This window comes from Neofelis nebulosa, chromosome 1 (assembly GCF_028018385.1).
Source record: "Neofelis nebulosa isolate mNeoNeb1 chromosome 1, mNeoNeb1.pri, whole genome shotgun sequence".
Lineage (NCBI taxonomy): Eukaryota > Metazoa > Chordata > Mammalia > Carnivora > Felidae > Neofelis > Neofelis nebulosa.
The window spans coordinates 98,256,231-98,283,195 of record NC_080782.1 but is presented as its reverse complement, the minus strand read 5'-3'; the positions used below and the strand labels follow the sequence as shown (position 1 = coordinate 98,283,195).

General features: G+C 38.9%; 1 protein-coding gene and 1 pseudogene across 1 annotated transcript in view; one reads left to right on the top strand and one right to left on the bottom strand.

Moving 5' to 3' along the window:
- Positions 1-22,688, bottom strand: part of TBCA (tubulin folding cofactor A) — a 78,502-nt gene extending 55,814 nt beyond the window's left edge. Inside the window, exon 1 of the mRNA XM_058729057.1 lies at positions 22,525-22,688. Coding sequence (XP_058585040.1) covers positions 22,525-22,577 — 53 coding nt within the window. The 5' untranslated portion in view covers positions 22,578-22,688. The remainder of the gene's footprint in view (positions 1-22,524) is intronic.
- Positions 716-13,569, top strand: LOC131489107 (large ribosomal subunit protein eL37-like; annotated as a pseudogene).
- Positions 22,689-26,965: the final 4,277 nt, after the last annotated feature.

The following is a 26,965-nucleotide window of genomic DNA, read 5'->3' as shown; positions in this document are numbered from 1 at the left end:
GCAGCTACTTCACATAAGAACTGTGAAGGTCAAATGAAACGCACATGAAATGCTTAGGTAATGGATGGCACATAGTACAAGCTACAATGTATCAACTAACATTGCTATTCCCACACCTTTTTATGTTGCCAAAATAAGCAAAAAGAAGCTAAAGGTGGGGGGCAGGAGGTAGTGAGAAGAAATTTTAGAAGCAGAAAACATTAGTATTCAGCAAGTCAATTAATTATATAAGCAACATATGCCTGCCTTCCCTTTATAACATTTTTCTCATCACTTGCTGATTTCAAAATAGTACTTGTATTTATTTGAAATTCAAAACAATGCTGTAACATTTATTAGGAACCCAAATCTGTGTTTACTACTAAAATTAATATAACTTAGGTACAAACTTATTTTATCTGTTTATCTAAGCAGTAACGCTGTATTATAAGTGAAGTATCACTAACTTCACAATTTTACCATCAAATAAGGAAGACACTAGTTTAAATTTTCACAATGAGTATACCTGAACATCTGATGTTATGGAATGTTAGGTTAGGATATTACATGTTATGTGTTACACAGCACTTACGAACGCTCTTTCAACTAAGAATTGGTGACGGTGTATGGGTCGATTTTGGCAAAAATTCAGTAACAAAGTTCGGGTGAACAGTAGTCAGTATTTGGCATAGCACCTTATACATAGTAACTGTTCAGTAATGTTAAGATAAATCCAATGAAGGAATCCTCAGGCCTGGGAAACTTTATCACAGTACAGATTGGCAGTGGTAGTAGTAGCAGTAGCAGCAGGAGCAGCAGCAGCTACCAGGGTGGTACCAATCACAGATAAAAGTCAGTATCTTTTATCTCCCCTCACCAAAACTGTTCAACTCTGCTTACTGGAAAATATTTTTCCCATGGAAAGAAACACATGGATTTTCAAGGGCTGTGGTACCCATTTAAAACTAAAAGGAAGATGAACCTCTGTATGCTTGCTGCTGGGGAAAGCAATGATTGTTGATGTCTCCAAATTTACTGATTACCTCTGTTCTAACTGTAGTAAAACCTGCATATGAAGAATGAACAGTTTTCACCCATTTGGTTCTCAGTAGGGAATTTCAGTCTTTAGAAATGTCTCAAACTTGCCATTCAAGACTTGTTCACTGTTTCGGGGGGCCTGGGTGGCTCAGTGGGTTAAGCATCTGACTTCAGCTCAGGTCATGATCTCACGGTTCATGAGTCTGAGCTCCACGTTGGGCTCTGTGCTTCAGATTCTGTTATCTCCCTCTCTCTCTCTGCCCCTCTCCAGCTTGCATGCTCTCTGTCCCTCAAAAATGAATAAACATTAAAAAAAATTTTTATTAAATACTTGTTTACTGTTTATTTCTAATTTATGAAACAAAACTAGGGGCGCCTGCGTGGCTTAGTTGGTTAAGCATGCAACTTTTGGTTTCAGCTGAGGTCACAATCTCACTGTTTCGTGGGTTCAAGCCCTGCTTTGGGCTCTGTACTGACAGTGTGGAGTCTGCTTGGGATTCTCTCTCCCTCTCTCTCTCTGCCCCTCTCCCACTCGTGTTGTCTCTCAGAATAGACATACAAACTTAAAGAAAAATCTTGTAAGTTAAAAAAAAAAAAAAACCCTCCAGCTAAGTGGGATATTAAATTGGAGAATTTGATACTAAAATGATATGGAAAAGGGATTTATCTTATTTTAACTTCATAGAAAACATCTATCCAGGATAAGGAAGATCAACTGGTATAACTTGGTCTTAATCAAAAGACATGCTAGCAAAAAGTTATGCCCCAATACTACCTTCAATAATGAACTCAATTCCTAGGCCTAAACCTACTCTTCAAATATTAACTTGGTAGGCATGATAATAAGTCCACAAACTATAGAAGGCAATCTCAATTAAATATTTTACTTCATTTTTTCCCCTTGGTTTTGAATAGGCATGAGAAATAAGAGAAACGCACTTTGTGTATGTTTCATTCATTTCTGTCGTCACAAAAAAAAATGTACCATCTGTACAACAAATTAGGTACTCTGCTTCTGTTTTTACTTTAAAGAATTATCAAAGCCCTCAATTTTTTGTAAATTAATATATCCAAATCACATGCATTACAACATTATTTAATACAGTCAATAGATTCTTCAACATTTCATGCAGTTTAAGACAAAATTATTCTAAAAACCACAAGAAATCTCTATTAGCTTTATACTGAAATTACTGTGAAACACCAAACATAAAACATCCAAAAACTATTTATTAATCTCTACAGACAGCTATAAAAGCATCATAACCAAACAACAATTTAAGTTATGATTCTAATTTGTAAGAGGTCAGCATTAAAGTTTGTTTACATTTTAAAGCAAATTGCACTTTTAAAATCCTCTCTTCTCATATATACATACATACATTTAGAGGCCACATATTTAGGAATTAGATGTATTTATGGAAATTAACCAATTATACATAACATTTATAATTTCACAAACATAATACTACTGGAAATTTTTTGAAAAAATTCTGGCCTTAATATGTAAATTTAAAAAATAAAAAAAACCTAAGAATAATCATTTTCCCTATATCTAATATTCTCTGTCAATGAAAAATATTATCAGCATTTATTCCTCTCATAGAACTTCTACAAAAAATAGTTAAAGTAATCAAAATGTAACATAAAGTTATTCCTTAGTTACATCAAGAAGTCAAAGACACATAGAATCTAAACTTTCAGAGTAGTTAGCTATTCTCAAAAGTATTCTGGAAAATGCACTGAGCAATGCGATTCAAATATAGCAAGTGGCTCTAACAGTTCACTAATGTATCAAAAGCTTACAAAACGAATATAAAGTGGTAGTCTTTCTTTAAAAGGCTAATGTCTATTAACAGCTTAAAACATGGCACAGTAGGGGGTTAATATGTTGTTGTCTGAATCACTTTCATCAGTTTAAGTACCTATTAGTCCTTATTAGCAATGTGCTAGCAAGGTGCTATTGGTCTTTTAAAGTTTTTTCTGCTTCTTCTTAAGTCTATCTGGCCAGAAAGATTCTTTGGCAATAATGCAATAATTTGACAATTATGTTTTGAAACATAAAGTTTAGATTTTTTTCCCTTTGGATTTTAGGGTTTCTAATGTTAGGTATTTGAAAAATGTTTTCTTTTAGGACTCTGTTCAAGATTTAAATTGCTCAGCACATCTGTATACCTAATCTTTTTCCATCTTAAAATTTTCAACAATATGAATATTCTCCAAAATTTCTCCAGCAGGGAGAAATCAAGATCAGTCTTCTCAGAAACCAAAACAATTCACGTGCTCTCCTAAGAACACTAACATAGAAATGAATACAAAATTAATGTTCACAAAGTAAAACTGTCTGTTTGTTCAATTAACTTAGTTCTAGGATAACCAAAAATTATTCTTTACATATCACAAATTTATTGTTTAAAAACTGAAATTCAAATGATAAAACTGAATCTTCAAGGACCAAACTGAATAAAATCTAAAATTTTTTTTAACAGTTTAGCATAGAAAAGTCATTCTGATTAGAGTGTAATGTAGTAATTTCAAAAAATTTTCCAGCTCTGGCTCTACCAATAATTAGCTGAGTAATCCTGAACAAATTATCTACCTCTCTTTTCTGTTTCTGTTGAGGGTGGGGGTGGGCAAATTGTTTTTCAAAACCTATGTTTTTAAAGACATAAATGTAGATACTTTTGCAAGCACAAAATATCCCTAGAAGGATACACACATACACAAAAACGAGTAATGAGGGGCACCTGGGTGGCTCAGTCAGTTGGGCATCTGACTTCGACTCAAGTAATGATCTTGCAGCCTCTGAGTTCAAGCCCCACATCGGGCTCTCTGTGCTCAACGCAGAGCCTGCTTCAGACCCTGTCTCCCCGTCTCTCTGCCCCACCCCACCCCCAAAATAAATAAAAATGTAAAAATAATTTTTAAAAAATGAATAATGAAGTTGGGTCCAAGAGGGCAAAACTGGGTGGCTAGTACACAAGGGCAGCAGACACATATTTCACTGAGTATCTTTTTGTGCCTTTGGAGTTTTATACCATGTCTATACTGAAAATTGTTCAAAAAACTGTTCTAATGTATTTTAAAATATTTTAAAGGGAGATGAAGGGTAAGATACAGTTATTGTTTTCAAGAAACTTAATGTCACAGAGAGTAACTGGTTCATTTGACAGTATTTACCAAGAGTCTTTTTTGTACCAGACCTCTGGAGAATGTGTCCCTGCCTTCATGGAGCTTATATCCTAGGGGAGATTCATGTACAACACTAGCCAGAGGAAGAAAGTCTAGTCCAAGTAAAGCAATAATTAGCAGACTTCTTTTTTTTTTTTTTTTTTTTTAACATTTTTTATTTATTTTTGGGACAGAGAGAGACAGAGCATGAACGGGGGAGGGGCAGAGAGAGAGGGAGACACAGAATCGGAAACAGGCTCCAGGCTCCGAGCCATCAGCCCAGAGCCCGACGCGGGGCTCGAACTCACGGACCGTGAGATCGTGACCTGGCTGAAGTCGGACGCTTAACCGACTGCGCCACCCAGGCGCCCTAGAGAGCAGACTTCTGACACTCCTAATTTTCATATCACTACCCAGAAATCAGTGAAAACAGTCTGAGTTCCCCTAAAACAGATTTGCAGTAGCAAAAGGAATTGTGACAGAAGTAAAGAGAAGTTATTAGAAGCAGGAATAGTAAGAGACACATAAACAGCTGATAATATTACATGAAAGCAAGAGACAGAAAAAAATTTACAGTAAACATGAAACCAAGTTATCAACACAGCATAATGCAAGCATTCTCCAATTAGGGCCTCAGTTATACTGTAAAGATGTTTATTATAATCAGGTTTCTAGAGATCTCAGTAGACATATTTTTCATAGGAAAAATGGTATTACTTGGTGTTAAGTTTTGTTAAGTTGTCCCATAAAAGCCTATTAAAGTATGTAAGTATTCAATGTGCATGAAACACTTTTGACAGAATACTATGAATACCATGTATGGTTCTAATAAAAAAATCAGAATTTCAACTTGGATACCAAGAATGCCTCCTAATTCATTACAGTGTTTGCCAGAGAAGTGGTGACTCTTTTACCTTATAGGAGGTAGGATGAGCAAATGGAATAGAAGGGCAGAGTCTGTAAGAACAAGGGTTATTGGAATTTCAAGGCAAGATAGGTTATCTGACATTTCCTCTTCTTCCTCTTCTCTCTTCCATTCCCTCCTAACCAAAGAATAGCACTGAACTGGGACACCTGGGTGGCCTCAGAAGGTTAAGTGTTTGACTTCAGCTCAGGTCATAATCTCATGGTTCCTGAGTTTCAGCCCCTCATCAGGCTGTCTGGTGTTTGCTTCAGCACAGAGGCTGCTTCGATCCTCTGTCCCCCTCTCTCTCTCTGCTCCTCCCCCACTAGCACTTGCGCTCTCTCTCAAAAAAAAGAAAAAAAAAAAGAATAGCACTGAACTGCACAAAAAGAGTTGGGAGATGAAGGAAGACAGTGTTCTTCCCTACCTCTTACACAGAGAATAAGACCTCAATATAGGACACTGAAAATGGAGGGAAACGGGCCAAAGTTGAGCCCAAACAACAGAATTTACAAAAAAAAAAACCAAAAAACAATACAAAACAAACAAAAATAAAGAAAGATGAGAAGGCAATCTCTAGCCAGTTCCAGTAAAGGGGAATTACTCATGATACATAGGTATAATATAAAAATATAATATATAATATAAAATAATATAATATAAAAATCAGAGTAAGGATCTCAATTACTACTCTATTGCGAGTAACATTATTTCAATTCAAGGGATTTAAACACTATACGAATTTTTTGACTTGTATAACTAAAATCCAGGGGAGGATCTGCTTCAAGGTTGTCAGATTCAGCAGTTAACATCATCGAGAAATTTCCCTCTGTATCTTCACTCTGCCATCCATAACACAAGCTTCCTCTCAAAGCCAGATTCTCCAGTGCTAAAGGAAGGCTGCCAGCCACGGAATACTTCTGTGCCAGAATTCTAAGCAAGAGTTCTGAAATGTACCTTGTTTAGACCAGCCTAAATTATATGTCCACCTGGAATTAATTCATCATCAGAAAATGGAATCTGATTGGCTAAAACCACTCAAAGGCCCACTACTACAGCTGGAGGTGAAGCAGTTACCCCAAACAACATGGCTAGGTGTACCTGGATAAGGATGGTGGATACTGACATGAAACTGCAGGCAGATTCAAAAGAAAAAACAGATTTTGAAAAAAGAGCCACAGTGTTCATTACATGATGTTACAAATGAAGATCCAGAGTTATCAAAAAGTATATGTACAATACTGCCCATTTATAAGACAGAAAATCATTATAAGAATTATCCTTTTTACAAACAAAAGCCAAAGGTGACTCCTGACATTACTTTTATTTAATCTAATACTAGAAATGCCACAACAGTTTAAAAAGAGTAATATAGGGGCACTTGGGCGGCTCATTTGGCTAAGTATCGACTTTGGCTCAGGTCATGATCTGGAGGTTTGTGTGTCTGAGTCAAGCTCTGTGCTGACAGCTCAGAGCCTGGAGCCTGCTTCAGATTCTGCATCTCCCTCTCTCTCTGCCCCTCCCCCACTCACGCTCTTTCTCAAAAATGAACATTAAAATTTTTTTTAAAAATAAAAAGAGTAATATAAATATAGAAAATAAAAATATCTATTTTGAGACCTATATATTTTCTAATTCCAATAGGATATATAAAAGAAAATATAAATGAATAGAAACAAACACCTGTTCCCACAGGTAGAGAAGATTAAGGATATGTACATCTACTAGATTTTTAAACCTATGAGGACAATTACAAAATTTATGGAATGGGTTAAAAATTAAACGTTATCAACAGTAAATTAAAATCCTTCTCTAGAAATGCGAAACTTAAGAACTTAAGGTATCATGTATCAGAATGAACAGATATCACTATTTCGAAAAGGTATCTGTACTCCCATGTTCACTGCAGCATTATTTACAATTGCCAAGACATGGAAAACAACCTAAGTGGCCAGTGACAAATGAAGAGATAAAGAAAATGTGGTACTATACATAAGCTGGCCCTTGAAACACAGGGTTTGAACTGCATGGGTTCACTTATACACGAGGTTTTTATTGATACAGTACAGTACTGTAAATGTATTTTCTCTTATGATTTTTAAAATAACATTTTCTTTTCTCTAGCCTGTTATTGAAAGAACACTACATATAATACATATAACGTACAAAATATGTGTTAGCTGACTGTTCATGGAATCAGTAATGATTCCAGTCAGTAGTAGGCTATTAGTAAAGTTTTGGGGGAATCAAAAGTTATAAGTGGATTTTCAACTGTGCAGTGTCCCAACCTCCACACTGTTCAAAGGTCAACTGTATATATACATAAAAAATGGAATATTATTCAGCCACAAAAAGAAGAAAATTCTGCCATCTGCAACAACATGGATGGACACTGATGGCATTATGCTCAGTGAAATAAACCAGACAGAGAAAGGCAAACACTGTATGATCTCACTTTTATGTGGAATCTAAAAAACCAAACTCATTGAGATACAGAACAGATTGGTGGTTGCCAGAGTTAAGGATGAGCAAAAATAGGTAAAGGTAGACAAATGGTAAAAAAACTCCCACTTATAAATAAGTTCTGAGGATGTAATGTACAGTATGGTTACATACAGTCACCATCAAAACAATATTGTATTATATATCTGAAAGTTGCTAAGAGAGTAGATATTAAAAAGCTCTCATCACAAGAAAACAAATCTATAATTATGTGAGGTAAGTGATATTAACTAAACTTATTGTGGTAATCATTTTGCTACACACACACACATATATATATTAAATAATTATGTTGTACACCTTGGATTAAACAATGTTATATGTCAATTATATCTCAATAAAACTAGAAAAAAAAAACTCAAAAGAATTAACACAGTAACATAGAAAAGATGGCTTAAAAAGTAATATTGTTGGGCTTCATTAGCCTCAGCTTCTGATCAACCCAGCACCAAGCAGGTTTTCAGGACCCATTACCCAGACCTCTCCACCTGCAAGTCTCCCCTCGCCCCCAAGGTATCCTATACAGAATGCAGCACCCCAGAAATGGACACTTTCCAAAGGACCTCCCCTTCCTCCAGGTAAAAAAAACCGTGGGTTGCCTGAGGCATATACATTATTCTATACAAGGGAGAAGGAGGTGATTAAGTATCTGGTTAGGGGCAGCCACCTCATACCTCCTTTACTGTCTATCTATGGGGATGCTTGTTTAAAAAAATAACCAAATAACTTAATTTTTCTACAATACAAAAAGTAAATAAAAACAGTATTATTAGAGTAAAATTAAGAAGTCTACAAAGTTTTGGAAAGGATATGAATCAAGAAAAGGAACTCTCATACAATGCAACTGAAATTTTAAAATGGTACAAATGCTTTGGAAAACAGTTTAGCATTACCTAACCAAGTAGAACATTCATATACCTCATGACCCAACAATTCCATTCCTGGATAAATACCCAAGAAAAACTCTCATATACCATTACCAAAGACATGAATAAGAACACACACAGAAACACAGTTAGTAATGGGAACAATCCAAATGCCCATTGATAGAAGAATGGATAAACTGTGGTATTATCACAATTTAATAGGACACAACAGTCAAAACAGATGAAATGTAAAAATACAGATAAATCTTACCAACATACAGTAAAAAATACTAGGTCTCAGAAGATATTTTTCTTAAAAATTAAAAACTAAACAATATAATTCCTTAGCAATATACAAATGATAAAAGTATATAAAATAAAAAAGCAAGATAAATTCACTGGCCACTGGTAACTGATTCAACATCCAGCCCCTTTCCTATCCCTGGAGGTCAGGGGATGGGACTAAAAGTTCCAACTCTTTAATCACTGTTGGTTCCCAGGCAACAAACTCCAACCTCAGGTTACCTAGGGGCTTTTCAAAAGTCATCTCCTTAACACAGAGAAAGACCTGTGTTGCTTTCTTCACTAAGGAAATTCCAAAGTTTTAGGAGTTCTGTGTCAGGAATGGGAAGGGGGACCAAACATGTATTTCTTATTATAAATTACACTATCACAGGACCCCCAAGGAGCTTTTATTTATATGAATTATATCTATTAATGTTTATTCTATTAGAAATTAAAACTAAGAAAATTTTAAAATATTTTTAAAATTAAAAAAATTAAATATATTTGTTAATTCACTTAAATGTTTCACATTTTTGCAAATTTTTTATATGTCTGTACTAATAGAAGCATCTACATTTTCCTATCTTCTGCATTCAGTCTATTGCAATACCACATACCATATAGCCCCTGGAAAACTCCACTGTACAACTGTGAGCAAAAGAAAGTGAAAAAGGCAATGTCTCAGTTTTACTACGAAAATAACTTATCTTGCAGACACACTGAAAGGGTCTCAGAGACCCCAAGGGCTTCCTGGACCATACTTCGGAAACCACTAGTCTAGTGAATTGAACAGATAATATATGTTTAGCACTACCTTACCAAAACTAATAACAGACAAATGCTTTGCGAACGCAGACAAGGAAACACTAACTTTGGAGACAGACAGGGAAACTTCTACAGAGGGGTTACCATTTGATCTGAGACTCAAGTCCTTACACACTAGACCCCATAAGAACTGTACGCTCTCCCTCCTACTTTTTGCTGTATCTCCTACCCCTCTTCTTCTATCTCACTTGGTTGCTCCTCAAACTAACCAACCTTGCTCTCTTTTTTAAGCATTTGTATTTACTATTTCTTCAGTCTAAAAGGCTCTTCCCGCATATATTCCATGGTATTCTTGCCACACCTGGCCATCCTGAAGGTTAAAGGAAAGCTCTTTTCATACACCTATCATCCACTCAGGGCCCACTTCTTGGGAAATTCTGCCTTACACTAGCTGTTATACATGTGTATTAGGAACTATATTTAATAAAGCATTATATGGTAGCATTGTTTATAAAAGTGAAACACTGAGTGGGAAAAAAAATCCCTACATATCCATCAAGACAAGAATGAAAAAAAAACCATACTAGTACATTCACACAAGAGAATGAATTAGAGCTACATTTCAACATGAGTAAGTCTCGAAAACAGAAACATGAATACGCATAAAAAGCAAGTAAGATTTCTACGGTTAAATAGGAATATTTAATAGATGAGTATTTATGAATTTATGAATATACTATTTACAATTTTAAATCTCTTAATTTATATTTTGAGAGCTAACACATGATTTAAAATTATAAGAATTTCCCCCATCCTGGTCTTTCCTTCAGTTGTACAGCTTCCCTTCCAGGAGATAACCAATATGACTAATTTCCCGTGTATCCTTCCAGATATATTTTGTATATAAAGTTAAGTTCACAGAATACTATAATATGGCTTATATATCTCCAATATAAATTAAAAGTTTAAAATATGCATGGAAATGATAAAAAAAAATTTCAGAATAAAAATTACTTATAGGCAAAGAGAGAGAGGAACTGACTCAGAAAGGGGCACTTCAAATGTGCCTATAGTGTTTCATTTCAGGTTTATTATATTTCCTTTAGATTTGTTTGTATACATGAAATAATTATTTTTCTTCATAAAAGAAAACATGAAGAGCATCAGATTTGAGAAGGTAGTTTGGTGTCAGATGGAGTAAAAACATACTAAAGTAAGACATTCATTCTTTTTTTTTTTTTAATGGCCACAGATTCTTTTTTCTTTTCTTTTTTTTTTTTTTTAACTTGGTTTATTTTGAGAGAGAGTGTGTGAGCAGGGGAGAGTCAGAAAGAGAGGGACAGAGAGCATGTCTCAGGGAGACATGCTGCCAGCCCAGGGCTGGACATGAGGCTCAATCCCACGACCATGAGATCATGACCTGAGCCAAAATCAAGAGTTGGATGTTTAACTGACTGAGGTACCCAGGTGCTCCTCATTCAAAAATGAGTCCAAAGCTCAGGGTAAAGCTAGAGATTGGGAATTTACATAAAGTAATACTTGAAGTTCTAAGAATAAATATTCAGATACATGTACACTGCATAACTTAAAAGCACACATTCCTTAAGGACTAAGCCCAAAACTTGCTATTTTTAGTTTCTCTGCAATACCACCTACTGCCCCTAAGATTTCAATTTACCAATATCCCTACTATTTATCTTAGATTAAAAAAGAACAAAAACAAAAAAAATCAAAATAACCTGGAATGGGTGAGCCTATTTTTGTAAGTAAACGAACAATGGGCAGTAACACACACATATTTAATAGGTATGAATATTTATGAATTTATGAATAGTTATACTATTTAAAAGTTAAATTTCTTAATTTATATTTTAATAGGTAACACACACACCTACCTCTACTAAATTAGAATAAAGAGAGTGTTCTAGTTAGTTCTAGGTAAACTACAAAATCTTTCTTTCTTTATTTTAGAGAGAGAGCATGAGCTGCAGAGAGGGGCAGAAGGAGAAAGAATCTTAAGCAGGCTCCATGCTCAGTGCACAGCCCTTTGCAGGGCTTGATCCTACACTCCTGGGATCATGACCTGAGCCAAAATCAAGAGTCAGACACACAACTGAGCACCCAGGCACCCCAAAACCTTTCTTGATCGAATATTAATAATTAAAATTTTATAGTTGGGGCACCTGGGTGGCTCAGTTGGTTAAGCATCCGACCTTGGCTCAGATCATGATCTCACGGTTCATGATTTCGAGCCCCATGTCAGGCTAACAGCTCAGAGGCTGGAGTCTGCTTAGAATTTTGTGTCTCCCTCACTCTCTGCCCCTCCCCTCTTTGCACTCTCTCTCTCTCAAAAATAAATAAACATTAAAAAATTTTTTTCTTCTATAGTAGCCTCCAATGGCTTCTATAATAGCCATTTCATAGTTTAAAAAATGCTATAAAGTGTTAACTTTTAAACAAATCCTTGATATAAATGTATTTATTTTATTTCTCTAATAAAAGTACTATCCAGGGGCGCCTGGGTGGCTCAGTCGGTTAAGCGTCCGACGTCAGCTCAGGTCACGATCTCGCGGTCCATGAGTTCGAGCCCCGCGTCGGGCTCTGGGCTGATGGCTCAGAGCCTGGAGCCTGCTTCCGATTCTGTGTCTCCTTCTCTCTCTGCCCCTCCCCGTTCATGCTCTGTCTTGCTCTGTCTCAAAAATAAATAAAAACCTTAAAAAATTTTTTTAAATAAAAAAAAATAATAATAATAAAAAAAAGTACTATCCTGACAAGCCTGTGAGGGTTGTGATTACTTAGAGCTGTTTTGTTGCTCTTGAAGTTAAACTAGAGTATTCATGAACTTTCGTCATCTCAAAGTCTCTCACTGTTAGAAACTTCTGTTTTCAGATCCTTGAGCTGTTCCCCCTCATATAATTGACCTCTTCTCTAGTTTCGTCCATTCCTTAACTCAACTGACAAGTATGTATTAAATTCCTACTTTGTGAGGGGCGCCTGGGTGGCGCAGTCGGTTAAGCGTCCGACTTCAGCCAGGTCACGATCTCGCTGTCCGTGAGTTCGAGCCCCGCGTCAGGCTCTGGGCTGATGGCTCGGAGCCTGGAGCCTGTTTCCGATTCTGTGTCTCCCTCTCTCTCTGCCCCTCTCCCGTTCATGCTCTGTCTCTCTCTGTCCCAAAAATAAATAAAAAACGTTGAAAAGAAAAAAAAAAATTAAAAAAAATAAATTCCTACTTTGTGAAAAACAATATATTATACACTACCCCTATGGTCCCTAAAAAGGTGAGAAGAACTACATAGCCTTAAGAAAATCTTTGTATATCTTGACATAACGCAGGGTCCTTAGAACTTAACATCCTAGGTTGGGATATCAAAATACAATACTGTACCAGTAACCTAAGTGGAAATACATTTCAGTAGATGAGAGGTCTTCAAAAGTTTCATAGAGTGTAGACATTTTTCAGGCAATGGATGCCATACTAAAAGGATGCCATTTAGTACTATTCAGAAGCTGAGCATCATTCAGTCAAAAAGTACATGCTTACCTTGTTCTGATAACCTTTACAGACAACCTCTGAGTCAGAGCATTATCTGTGTATACATATACACACATAAGGATCCCTAAGATGCTTCTTTAGCACAGGTGAAAGGATCTCAAAAACAACAATGAATAGGGAACTCAGTTAAAAACAAAAGATAAAGGAGGGTTTGGAAATAACTATAGTTAGTGTTAGAATTGTAAGAACATTGCTCTTTGGTCTCAGCTGCAGAACAAGGGAGGGGACATCATCATTTGGAAAACACAGCAATGAGACACACAAGCTGTGACCCTGCTACGGCTCTAAGGCCTACCACCTTCAGAAGTCAATCTGTGGCAAATGTGGCTGTCCTGCCAAGGATAAGAAAAAGTATAACCGGAGCGCCAAAGCTAAAAGCTGAAATACCACTGGGACTGGCTGAATGAGGCACCTAAAACTGTATACTGAAGATTTAGGCATGGATTCATGAAGGAACACTACCTAAACCCAAAAGGGTAGCTGTTGTGCCATCCAATTCATCTTAAGGATTTCAATGATTAATAAGATACATGTTCTGGTTTTTAAATACATGTAAGAATGTATTTTGATAGTTGTGGCGAGTCATTTATAGATTTTAGAATAAGGTATCTCAAAAACTCACTCCCTTGACTACTCTTCCCTATAATAAACTTTACAAAAGTGCAGTAAGAGTGAAATTGGCCTTGTTATATTGTGTTAATAATAGTGACAGTATTTTTTAAACTGTTAAAAAACAAGGTCACTGATATAAACAGATTTTGGGGGAAGTAGAGCATCACTGCCTCAGCTATTTTATAGAAGGATGACCATTATAAAGTCCTACAGATGACTCAAAAACACAAGCTTCATATTCCTCCCTTCTCTCTCTGCAGCCTATGAGTGAACATGACAAACAACTAAAAAACAAATTATCACAATTTAAAAGAAATCAAGTTCCACAGTCTATCCAGCTAATTGGCAAACATTCATCTTTACGTCCTCTATCCACATTGTTTGTATGTCTACAGAATGGTGATGATGATAATAATGACAGCAGTTAACATATTAAATATTTAGTAACAATCAGGCTTTTGGGCCAAATGCTTTATATGATTACCTTACTTAATTCTCTTAACAATGTAAGAAAGATATTATCTATCATTAATCCATTTTTCAGCTAAGAAAACAGTGGGTTTTTAAAATATTTTTTAAATGTTTATTTATTTTTGAGAGACAGAGACAGAGTGTAAGTGGGGAAGGGTCAGAGAGAGAGGGAGACACACAATCTGAAGCAGGCTCCAGGCTCTGAGCCATCAGCACAGAGCCTGACATGGGGCTAGAACTCACACACTGTGAGATCATGACCTGAGCCAAAGTTGGATGCTTGACTGAGCCACCCAGGTGCCCCGAAAACTGTGGCTTTTAAAGATTAAGTAACTTGCCCAGGGTCACATATGTAGCATGTATTAACTGGAGCCTGGGACTCCATTTGTTTAACTCCAACTGCAACAATAAATAGCTATAGTAACTATTACACTGTCATATTGTAATTGATTCAGTACCTCCCCACGGCTTATTACATCAAATCCTTACAGACTAAGGTTCCATTCATTCATTTGTCCACTGAAAAGACTTTTGTTGAGCATTTATTATGTATCAACACTATACCAGGTGAATTAGCCATGTAGGTTCTGAGTGAAGCTGCTAAATAAATGATCTCTGAATCATTCATATCATTGATGTTATTTAAAAATCAGGTCTACTCCCAGTGAAGAAATGGGCAGAAAACATGAATAGACACTTCTCTAAAGAAGACATCCGGATGGCCAACAGGCACATGAAAAGATGCTCAACGTCGCTCCTTATCAGGGAAATACAAATCAAAACCACACTCAGATATCACCTCACGCCAGTCAGAGTGGCTAAAATGAACAAATCAGGAGACTATAGATGCTGGAGAGGATGTGGAGAAATGGGAACCCTCTTGCACTGTTGGTGGGAATGCAAATTGGTGCAGCCGCTCTGGAAAGCAGTGTGGAGGTTCCTCAGAAAATTAAAAATAGACCTACCCTATGACCCAGCAATAGCACTGCTAGGAATTTACCCAAGGGATACAGGAGTACTGATGCATAGGGGCACTTGTACCCCAATGTTTATAGCAGCACTCTCAACAATAGCCAAATTATGGAAAGAGCCTAAATGTCCATCAACTGATGAATGGATAAAGAAATTGTGGTTTATATACACAATGGAGTACTACATGGCAATGAGAAAGAACGAAATACGGCCCTTTGTAGCAACGTGGATGGAACTGGAGAGTGTGATGCTAAGTGAAATAAGCCATACACAGAAAGACAGATACCATATGTTTTCACTCTTATGTGGATTCTGAGAAACTTAACAGAAACCCATGGGGGAGGGGAAGGAAAAAAAAAAAGAGATCAGAGTGGGAGAGAGCCAAAGCATAAGAGACTCTTAAAAACTGAGAACTGAGGGTTGATGGGGGGTGGGAGGGAGGGGAGGGTGGGTGATGGGTATTGAGGAGGGCACCTTTTGGGATGAGCCCTGGGTGTTGTATGGAAACCAATTTGACAATAAATTTCATATATTGAAAAAAAAATCAGGTCTACTTGGGGAAATAAGACAGCATCATAATAGTAAATATATTATGGGAATGGAATTCTGAAATCACACATCCAAGCATTTATATTCTTTTTCTTTAAAATTTTTTTTAATTGGGTAGGAGGAGAGGGAGAGAGAGGGAGGGAGGGAGGGGAAGGGGGGGGAAGGGGGAGGAAGGGGAAGAGAGAGAGAGAGAGAGAAAGAATTCCAAGCAGGTTCCATGCTCAGCACACAAGCCTGATACAGGGCTCAATCCCACAACCCTGGAGTCATGACCTGAGCTGAAATCAAGAGTTGGAAGCTCAAAAAACAGCCATCCAGGCGCTCACCCGCCCCCACCCGCCCCCACCCAGGCATTTATATTCTAAGGGTTGTGGATTATTCTTTTTTTCTTTTTTTTCTTTTCTATTGTGGACTAGTTATTATTAACAAAATTTTCCAACCTTGCTCACTACAGGTTTTCAAAATTTCCAACCAAACGAAAAATGCAATGAAGACAGAATACATTCATTCATACACTCTCTCACTCTCTCTCTCTCAGGTCAAAAGATCTTTCATTTCCACATTCAACTTATAGAATAATATAGCTTGTGTTGGGAAAACCACAGTCATGAGTGGCCTTAGCTTTCTCTCTTTCCAGCTTGAAAAGACATCTGGTTGCCAGCTGTGTAGTTCCTGAAAGTCACCGCTTGCCAAGTAGTTGGCAGAAGGTGGCAACCCTGAAGATTGCTGACCACCTGCAATCCATTTTGACACTGCCTTTGACCAGTGCTTTGGAGAGCTGAATATATTACAGAGATTCCAAAAGGAGTTGGCTAAACTTCAAGGCAAAAAGTTGGCCATTTTAGCTGAACTTAACTTTAACTCAAATAAAGGGGATATGATGTGGGAGAAGAGAAGATAAAAAAGCTACTAAAGCGTACAAGAAATTTACAGGGCTATGTCCTGAACCTCTCCTAGATATTGTCCACCATACTTCTACCCATCTTTACTTTAAATATAAGAAGTATATTTCTCTAGAGCTAGAGGAGGAAAACTACATCTATGTCTAGGCAAATATGTGTCATTCCTATTTTTCACTTTTATGTCAGTATAATATATATATTCAGTATACACACATAATGTATGTCAATATATTATATACATTATATATGAATATATATTTAACATGGAAATTTTAGTTAACTTGTATGTTGTTTTTATGTTTGCTGTACCTAGTATATATGTGTTATACACAGTTGTATATCAGAGGTAAAGGTATAAAACTCAGGAAGACGCCAGAGTTTCGGAAAGGTGCTTGCTTTATATATATATAAAAAAAATCAATACAATTTCCCCACTGATTCATGATGTAAAATTCTATAATCAAGGCTTGTAGATTTGTAATTATGGTATGTCAGCTACATTTAAACAAGAGTGTTAAAAGATTGTTAAAGTTAAACTAACACAATTGCAGTGTGAATTGTCCTAGTCTCATTCTAATCTACTGGTGTCACTTTCATTTAATCAGAGGAAAACTATGGGCCAATGTCAGTGCTATTTCCAATGCCCTAACATTCTTTGTTCACATTGGATTTTAAGCCATTACCAATCCAAAATGGTTATAAAAAGATGTATTTAAGAAAGTATTTTTAATCAATTAATTCACTTACCAGTGGGCTAGTTTAGCAAACTTTATCAAAAATAGGTTTTATGTTAAATGGATGAAAACATTTTGTTTCTGCAGAAGAATTTCTTGAATTTACCATAAATCTAGTAAAAACATTTTATTTTATAAACACAAATCTTATTTGGGAACTTACAGTAGACATGTCATTGAGCTGAAATACCATATCAACATTTAAAACATCAAGCCTGTATTTTCTTCTACTTTAGTGAAAGTAGTATTTTCTAAATCACTAACAATTCTAACAATTCTAAATCACTAACATTTTCTAAAGTATTTTATAAATCACTAACAATTTAAATTAATACAGAAAACTACTCTGGCAAGGAGTCCTATTTATAGGACACAGTTAAGGGCTTTTTAAAAAAATATTTTTAATGTTTATTATTTATTTAAAAAAAAAAAATTTTTTTTTTCAACGTTTTTTATTTATTTTTGGGACAGAGAGAGACAGAGCATGAACAGGGGAGGGGCAGAGAGAGAGGGAGACACAGAATCGGAAACAGGCTCCAGGCTCCGAGCCATCAGCCCAGAGCCTGACGCAGGGCTCAAACTCACGGACCGCGAGATCGTGACCTGGCTGAAGTCGGACGCTTAACCGACTGCGCCACCCAGGCGCCCCTATTATTTATTTTTGAGAGAGAGAGGGAGTGAGTGTGAGCAGAGGAGGGGCAGAGAGAGAGGAAGACACAGAATCTGAAGAAGGCTCCAGGCTCTGAGCTGTCAGCACAGAGCCCAATGCGGGCCTCAAACCGACGAACCTCAAGATGATGACCTGAGCCTAAGTCAGATGCTTAAACTGACTAAGCTATCCAGGTGCCCCAGTTAAGTTTTAATTTGAGCACGGTAAAACACTGGATTCACAGCTGTAATAGCAAATAGTTTCCACATAAATCATGGCACACACATAACAGTGCTATGTTAGCTAGTTACACAAGAGGCACTAATCCAAATCATCCTGGTTTGCCTGAGATTTTCCCACTATTAGCACCAAAGGGTCTACATCTTGGACACCCCTTAGTCCCAGGTAAACTGGGACAACCGATGCTACCAAGACATCAAGAAAAGGGAAGAGGAAGGGGGAACTTTCAGTTCTGCACTGGAGAAAAAGAAAATTGGAGTGGTATCTGGTAACTCCCTGCTAGGGCTGCTAGATTAGCTGTGACCCAATAACAGATACCAGTAGGTCTAGCAATCCACCTGAAACATGAATCTGTACCTTTAAAATGCTCCTGCCAGACTCAAACCTAGCAACTAATACTCATTAACAACGAGTCACATGTGAACAAAGGCTGCTGCTGCTCCAAGAAACTGCATGCATCTCTCACAGCCAGAATTAGCTCTGGAAAAACAATCCTGTTACTTGGAAGGGAATATTTAGGGATTCCTCAAGTCAGAGGTTCAGTACCAAGTTAGGCTCATTGCCGTCTAACTCTTACCTTACAAGCCATTCCTAGTAACTGGACTCTTTCCTTGTTCACAGGGATCTAACCTCTCTTTTAAAATCTATCTCTGGCAATCAGAACCTTTCCGTTTGTTACCATGAGAGATAACAAAGTTTGTTCAGGTCTAGGGTACTGTGAGTGTTCTGCTTGTTTACTTAGGGCTAAACTAATGCCCTTGAAACTTGCTTCTAGTTTCCTAATGTGGCTGCCATCTCTAGACTGCCGTCACCATTTGGCCAACATGCTGAAACTCACATTTTTCATTTATTGATCTCTCTGTTGCCAAATACCACCATCTACTTATTGCCTATTTCCATAATCTCATAACATTCCACCTCCCTACTCAGATTTCTTCCTAAAACCCACTACAGGGAACTTTTGGATCACCTGAAGTAATCCAGCACATTGATTACAGACACTAAACTAAGGATCCACCCTCCCTAGGCCAGTCCACCGAAACTGAACTCTAGGACTAATACCTAGAATATAATTCTAATGGCTCTCAATTCCTGGAGAGAAAACTGAAGGAACTGGGAGACATGAAAGACTTTAAATGTCTTCTTTCAAATAAAAGTTGTCATTTCTTTTTTTTTTTTTTTTTAATGTTTTTTTTTTTTTTTTTTTTTTGAGACAGAGCATGAGCAAGGGAGGGGCAGGGAGAGAGGGAGACACAGATTCGGAAGCAGGCTCCAGGCTCTGAGCTGTCAGCACAGAGCCCGACACGGGGCTTGAACTCGTCAACCTCGAGATCATGACCTGAGCTGTCGGGCACTCAACCCACTGAGCCACCCAGGCACCCCTAAAAGTTGTCATTTCTGAAGAGAAAGGAGTCTATGAGCAATAAGCATCTCACTAGAAAAAAGGTGCTGGAAAAGAAAATGGTTTTTAGACCACTGCTTTAAGAAACCAGTGAACAGGAGCACCGGGGTGGCTCAGTAGGTTAAGCCTCCAACTTTGGCTCAGGTCATGATCTCAGGGTCTGTGACTTTGAGCCCCAAGCTCTCTGCCATCAGCACAAAGCCCGCTTCAGATCCTCAGTCCTCTTCTCTCTACCCCTCCCCAGCCTGCGCACAAGCGCACACTCTCAAAAATAGTTTAAAAAAGAAATAAAAGAAAGAAAGAAACCAATGAACCAAATCCTACTCACAAAACCAAGAACATATCCAAATCATGAAACTAATCAAGTCTTTGAAACTAAATTTAAAGAGAGAAATGCATACCTCTTAAGACTTTTTTTTTTTTTTTTTAAAGTTTATTTACTTTGACAGCAAGCAGAGCATGCAAGCAGGGAATGGACAGAGAGAGGGAGTGAGAGAGAATGCCAAGCAGGCTCTGCACTGTCAGCACGGAGCCCAATGCAGGGCTTGAACTCACAAATCGTGAGATCACAACCTGAGCTAAAATTAAGAGTTGGACACTTAACCAACCGAGCACCCAGGCACCCCTTACGAAAAATTTAAATATACACAGAGAAGAACATAAAGAAGCTCATGATCATTCAGCCACCAATTATTAATATGTTGCTGTATCTGGATTATCTACTTTTTTCTTTACTGAAGTAAAATGTAGAATTTAAAAAGTAGAACGCTAAGACAAAAGATGGAAAGAGTCACAGAAAAATAATTTTCTGGCAAAAAAATAACAAAAGAGAGATCAGGAACAACATTTATGGATTTAGATGGTTGTCTACCAAGGTAAAATATGAGTAATGAACAATCAGAAGTTACAGGTTTTTTTAAAAGAACATATCTCCTTTCAGTAGGAAAGGGTAGCTCATTAGAAAATCCATGGGAAAAAAATGCATGATAGACATTTCCGTTAATTTATAAACAATCTGAGTAAATATATACATTTTAAGTAAAAAGTAAATTATGAAGGAGTTCCACAAAAATGATAAATTTTTTGTACTGAAGTACAAGGAATCAAAATTAAAGTTTGATAATGCTCTACTAGTGAAATAAACTGAAAACCAAACCTTATTTCCAAGCAGTTTCCTTAAGTATTTGGCAATTTTTGAGAGCCTAAAAACTGATCTTATTATCTAAATGGGTGTATTTTCTCTAGAGTATGTATTATAAGCATATAACTACTTGAACTAACTTTACAAACTAGTATGGATCATTAGGATAAGAAATGACAAGGCGATATAGGTAATTAACCGAAAACTACCTCTAGGAATCATTTCTCGTGACTCTTGGCCTAAAGAACTCTCCATTATACCCTGGTAATTCTGCCAAATAGATTTACTAAAACGACCTAACAAATCTGGCAAAAATGAACAACGGAAGGTGAGTGATAGTGCAAATTATTTACACTTTCAATTATACATGTCAGTTCTCCTCCTATTTCACACATTTAAAAAAATACTGTTTTAGAGCATTGTAGCTTTAGTTGTAGATCGGAAACTTTTCCCTGTTCTGTTTCCCTGTTTTGCCATTAAGTAGCACAAATTTAGTTTTTCCATTTTAACTTCACTAAACCTCAGCTTCTCACTTCTCAAACAGGAACACACACAATACTATTAGTTAACATTTACCAGCCACTGGCTACTTGCCACATGCTGTGTTAGAACAGCACAGCAGGTGTGGGTACTAACTCCATTTTACAGATGAGGAAACCGAGGCACGGTGCAACGTAATGTATTCAACAATAGGTAATAAATGGCAGAATCCAGATCTGAACCCAAGCTGTCTCACCTGAGAAAAGGCTGTGCATTTAACTACTACTCATACTACCTTCTTACTGCCTTGACAGTAAAGCTTCTAGGAAAGTACAGTGCAAAACTGTGCTAAGCCTCAGAGGCAATGCACCTATTTAAGTGAATTTATCCTTCCTCTTGCCTTGCCCTTCCTCTGGTGGCAATAACAAAGGGAGGAGAAGTGGGCAAAAAGCAAGAAGCCAGAAGGCTAGGAGTAGACGTTTGTTTCTGCTGCAAAATAAGCTGCTACTTCAGCGGGCTGTTTATCTTTTCTATGGGAATGCCTCATCAAAAAGTCTGGTGTCCCTGGGTGTGAACCGTGAAGGTCTAAGAAGCACTGAAGGGTCTAACAGCACTCTGCGCTACGGCCAATTACAGGACGGGCCTGCCCTGCCCAGGCTAGTTATTTAAAAAGCATCCACAGGCTCCGGGCGAGCTTCGGGGAAGCCGACGGGGGAGAGTCAGGCCGCAGAAGTTTGAGGACTGTACTGGAAGTTCATGTCCCAGTTCTCAGAGGCTCCGAGTCCCGCCTCTCCTGGTCACAGGGCCCCAACAAGGCCTCATTTTTTGATGAGGGCTGGGCTCTCGGCGTCCCCTCTAAACTTCAGAAGGGGCTTGCGTGTCCACCTGAGGGCAGGCAATGGACTGAATCCGCCTCCCTCCAGTCAACTTGGGCAGGGAGACCCGCGCGGAGACCCAAACCGGCGCCCCCTCCGGCTGTGGGGCGCCGCCCCTCCACCCCCCTCGCGGCCGCTCCCAGGGCTCCCCCACCGCGGGCTCCCGAGGGGCGGGTCCGCGCCGACCCTAGTCGCCCAACGGTTCGGTTTTTGAGGAGAAAGGCAGGGGGAGGGGCGTGTCCCGGCTCGGGGGCTCTGGCACTGACGCGTCCCCGCCGCGTCCTGGCCCCGGCCCCGGCCCCGCCGGCCGCGGAGCCCCAGGTGAGGCCTGGAGCCGGGAGCCCGCCTCAGGCCTGCGCTCCGCCCGGCCTCTCGGGCCGCCATGGGGCGAAGGAGAGGAGGCGCTGACGTGTGCGCCGCTTGCGGCCCCTTACCGCTTCACTACGCCGGTTTTGATCTTGATCTGTCTCACGCGAGGATCGGCCATGATCCCTCGAGCGCCGCGGGAAGGAGGGGTGGAGAGCCGGCGTAACCGTGGAGGAAGACGGCGCGGAGGAGGCGGTAGTATCGGCGTAGTGGACGCGGCCTGGCGCGCATGCGCAGACTCCGGCGCGGCCCTGCCCCCGGGCTACACCGAGGGGCGGGGTCGGGGGGTAGCGGGCCCGGGCAGGTCACTCCTCTTACCTGCTGTCACCCGCCTCCACCCACTTTCCCCCTCGTGGAACCCTCCCTCCCCTGCTCTCGTCTGGCTCGGACAGCCTTCCTTTTAGTGTGTGAACAGTCCTTCTTTTAGTTTGGACACAAGTTACACTTTTCCCGGTGTCCACAGCCTGGGCGTTGTGGGAAACTTCAGTATCTCCCCAGGTAGACATTGCTTTGCGAAACTATACGTTTAATGTATGGAATGACCTAAAAATTATATTAAAGATATTTTCGGTGTCATTATCTTGTGTCAAATGGGGTAATGTATGTTTAATGAAATAAACTACTATCATGCACGCAGTCGAGAAAATCTTGGCCCTCTACGTCAGATCTTTGCAAAACATGTTTGTAGGTATGTACCTCACAGAGGCAATGGCTGTAGAATTTATCAAATAATCATCACTTGTGTATCTTAAATATTCAACTTACAAAAATGTGTGTGGCATACAAAAGCTCGAGCTTCGTGGTCAGACAAACCAAGTGACTTTGGAGGTTCCACCGTATAATAGATGACACGGGGCACATAGGCCACTTAATCTCGCTGCTGAGCCCCATTGCCTTGTATGCAAAATGGTAATAATGCCCACTTTACAGGGTAGATACTCAGATTAAATCTAAGTACTTGACGCATAGTGGATGCTTAACAACTTTTGACTCTTGTTTTATACTTACAAATAACATGTCTGTTGCATAAAATGAAGTGCACCTCCAGTCGGCCTCTTTCTGATGGAGTCTCCCAAGGAATGCAGGGCAAAGCCTCCTTTGTTTTCTTATTTCTTGGTATCATCCTTCAAAGACATCTACCTGATTGTCTTTTCTGTTCCCTACACTTTATTTCCTCATTCTGGCTTTTCTGGCTAGCTCTGGAATACTCTTCCACCTTGCTAGCCCAAGACCCTTAGATTAAATCCAAGATCAAATCCCACCTTCTGGAGAAAGTCTACCATCACTGACCCCTGCCTGCTCAATGCTGCCTGAATGCATTTGAATCACCCAATATTATATTTTATTTTTGGTGTATTTCTTTAACAAAACGATTGTTTGAGGGATGCCTGGGTGGCTCAATCAGCTGAGCGTCTGCCTCTTCATTTTGTCTCAGATCATGATGCCAGGGTCGTGGGATTGAGCCCTACATCAGGCTCTGTGCTGAGCATGGAGCCTGCTTAAGATTCTCTCTCTCCTCCTCCTCCTCTTCCTCCTCCTCCTCCTCCTCTGCCCATCTCCCCTATTTGCACACACTCTTTCTCTGTCGCTGTCTCAAAAACAAACAAACAAACAAACAAAAACCCTATTGTTTGAGTACTTCATGAAGGTGTGCTTACCCTCCTAGTTGGATTAAAAGTATTTAAAAAATTTTTTTAATGTTTATTTTAGAGAGAGAGAGAGCGTACGTGAGTGGGGGAGGGGCAGAGAGCGAGGGAGACACAGAATCAGAAGCAGGCTCCAGACTCTGAGCTGTCAGCACAGAGCCTGACTCAGGGCTGGAACCCACGAACCGTGAGATCGTGACCTGAGTGGAAGTTGGATGCTTAACTGACTCAGCCACCCAGGCACCCTTAAAGTATCTTTAGATGCAAATAAATAAATCCTTCAGTAAATCCTCCTCCTCTACCTCGACCTGGGTTCTATACACAGTGGATGCTAAATGCAATAAATACTATCATCTGACTGGCTGGCACACTGAAATACAATTTCAAGTGACACAGCAAAACTATGAAATACTGGGGGGAGGGGTGGGGAAAGAGGTTCAAAAAAAACCAAAAAACCAACAGAATCACCAAAGCAAAATACTACAATTAGAAATCCAGTAGATCATTAGTATAAAGGTACTGGGAGGTCCTTTAAGGCAAAGAAACAGCAGCAGCTGAACCCACAAACCAAAAGATTATGCACCTAGGGCTCTTGCTACTGTCAAGGATCTTCATTCAGGCAATAAAAGCCAATGTAAGTCTTCATAATCTCTCTTTTGCCTTGGTTTTGTGCTGATTTGCAGGAGTTCCCCTCAGCCTAGGTTTTCTGGTGTAAACACCTCCTATCTTTTCCAACCCCCAACTCTATCTCTACCCTTTTGTCCTTTTTTTTCTTTGTTTTAATGATTTTGTATCTGTGACTTTACTGTAAACCAGTAATTAATATAACGCAAAGACCTCTGCTGCTGCTGCTGTGTGTATCCAGGCTTTCAAGGACAGTGTGTGTTTATCTGTGTCTGTCTGTACTATATCGTACACTTGAAGCTGTGGATTAAGATCATGGAGTTTGGTCCCACCCTTAAGGATTGGGAATCAGGTGAAAGTGTTCCCAGTGTCAGGAGTTGACAGTCGTGGTAAAGAGCATGAACTGGGCCAGACTGTCTAAGGTCACATCCTAGCTCTATTTCTTACTCATTTTGCAAAATTGGACAAGTTACTAATCTCTCTACGTCCCAGTTTTTTCCTCTGTAAAATGTGGGTGATAATAATACCCACCTCATCAGGTTGTTATAAAACTTAAATAAGTTAATATTTGTAAATTGCTGAGGAGAGTGCTGGTAATTATTAAGCGCCATACAAAGCGTTCATTAAATAGATCAGTCATCTGGGAAAGAGGTCCTAAATAGGAAACGAAGAACACAGTAGGATGCATATTCATTTGACTATAGAAATGTCAACTCATGAGATCACACATAATTCATGTTTGACTGTCAACTCCCTATAAATAGGACCCATGTTCCACTTATTCATCACTATATCCCAACAGATAGCAATGCCTGGCACATAGTTGGTACTCAATAAATATTTCTTGAATGAATAAATGCTGCTTTAAAACTTTTTTCCCATTTAACAGTATGTCAGGGAACTTGCCCTTTCCAGAACGGACTGCTAAAATAATCTGAAACATCCCCTCCCTCACACATACACCATTTTTCTCTGGGCCTTGCTCCTTTGGGTCTGGACTTTGAGGAAGTAGACTGACAGGTCACTTCTTGTTAGTGTAACAGAGTACTAACCACAGGAGCCCTGCAGGACCAAGGCAGAGACAAGCCTTAGGGCATTTGAAATACAAATTATGTAACCTGTATTTCTCACTGTTTGGCACCCTTTTGTTTTATTATCCCTAAACTTTGAGTTCTTTTTAAATTTTCCAGCCTGGGACTTAGATGAACTATGGGAATGAATCTGTAGCATGACTCTGTAAGGGATACATGTATGAACATTTGAGATTGAGGGCTGAAAAGATCCCCAGGACTTGGGGGAATCTTTCAGAACAAGGGGAAAGTGTAGTTTTCTCCTCCCTGAGTGGCAATCCTTCCATTGCTACTCTTGAAGAATTGCAGTAATATTTTTACTAAAGAACACTGCTAAGGGGCATCTGCGTGGCTCAGTCAGTTGAGTGTCTGGCTCTTGATTTTGGCTCAGGTCATGATCTCACCGTTTAGGAGATGGAGCCCTATATCAGGCTCTGCGCTGGCAGCATGGAGCCTGCTTGGGATTCTCTCTTTTCTCTCTCTGCCTCTCCCCCCACTCTCTCTCTCTGTGTCAGATTAAATAAATAAACATTAAAAAAAAAAAAAAAGAACACTGCAGATTCCCTTATAAATAACAAGTTGTTTTCCCCAGAGCTTACAGAGCTATAAGCTCAGTCTCACCATCACTTCATGCTATTCTCTCCCAATTGACTCCAAGCTCCTCAAGATTTGTTACCACATTATATTCATCTTAGTGCCCCCAGCATCAAACTTAATGGTTAGGTGTTTGGAGAGGCATAGTAAATCTTTTTTGAGGTAAAGAAAAATCAAATATGGAATTGAGATAGATTTCTAATTTTGACAAAAACAAAGACTGGTCATGTCTTTACCTTCCTGGAACTCTGAGACAACCTGCATGCAGTGAGACTGATATAGTGCTGAACGCAATTGCTCTGATGCTGTACTTCTGTTGAATAAAACCAGGTGGCCAACTGGAGAAGCCATCCCTGGGGAGATAAATAAAGAAACACTGTTGATAAAAGTATATTTTTTGTGAAATATCTCTGATGATTACCTCTGGGTGCATGAAAGACTTGAAATGTTTCCTTCATCATTAGGAATTGCACCTCTTCTGAAGAGACCTAGATCTGCTTTCTTCTCTGTTACTTGTACAGTTTTTCAAATTTTCGTGGCCCTCCCTCTAACTGGAGCCACTGCAGTGGCACCCA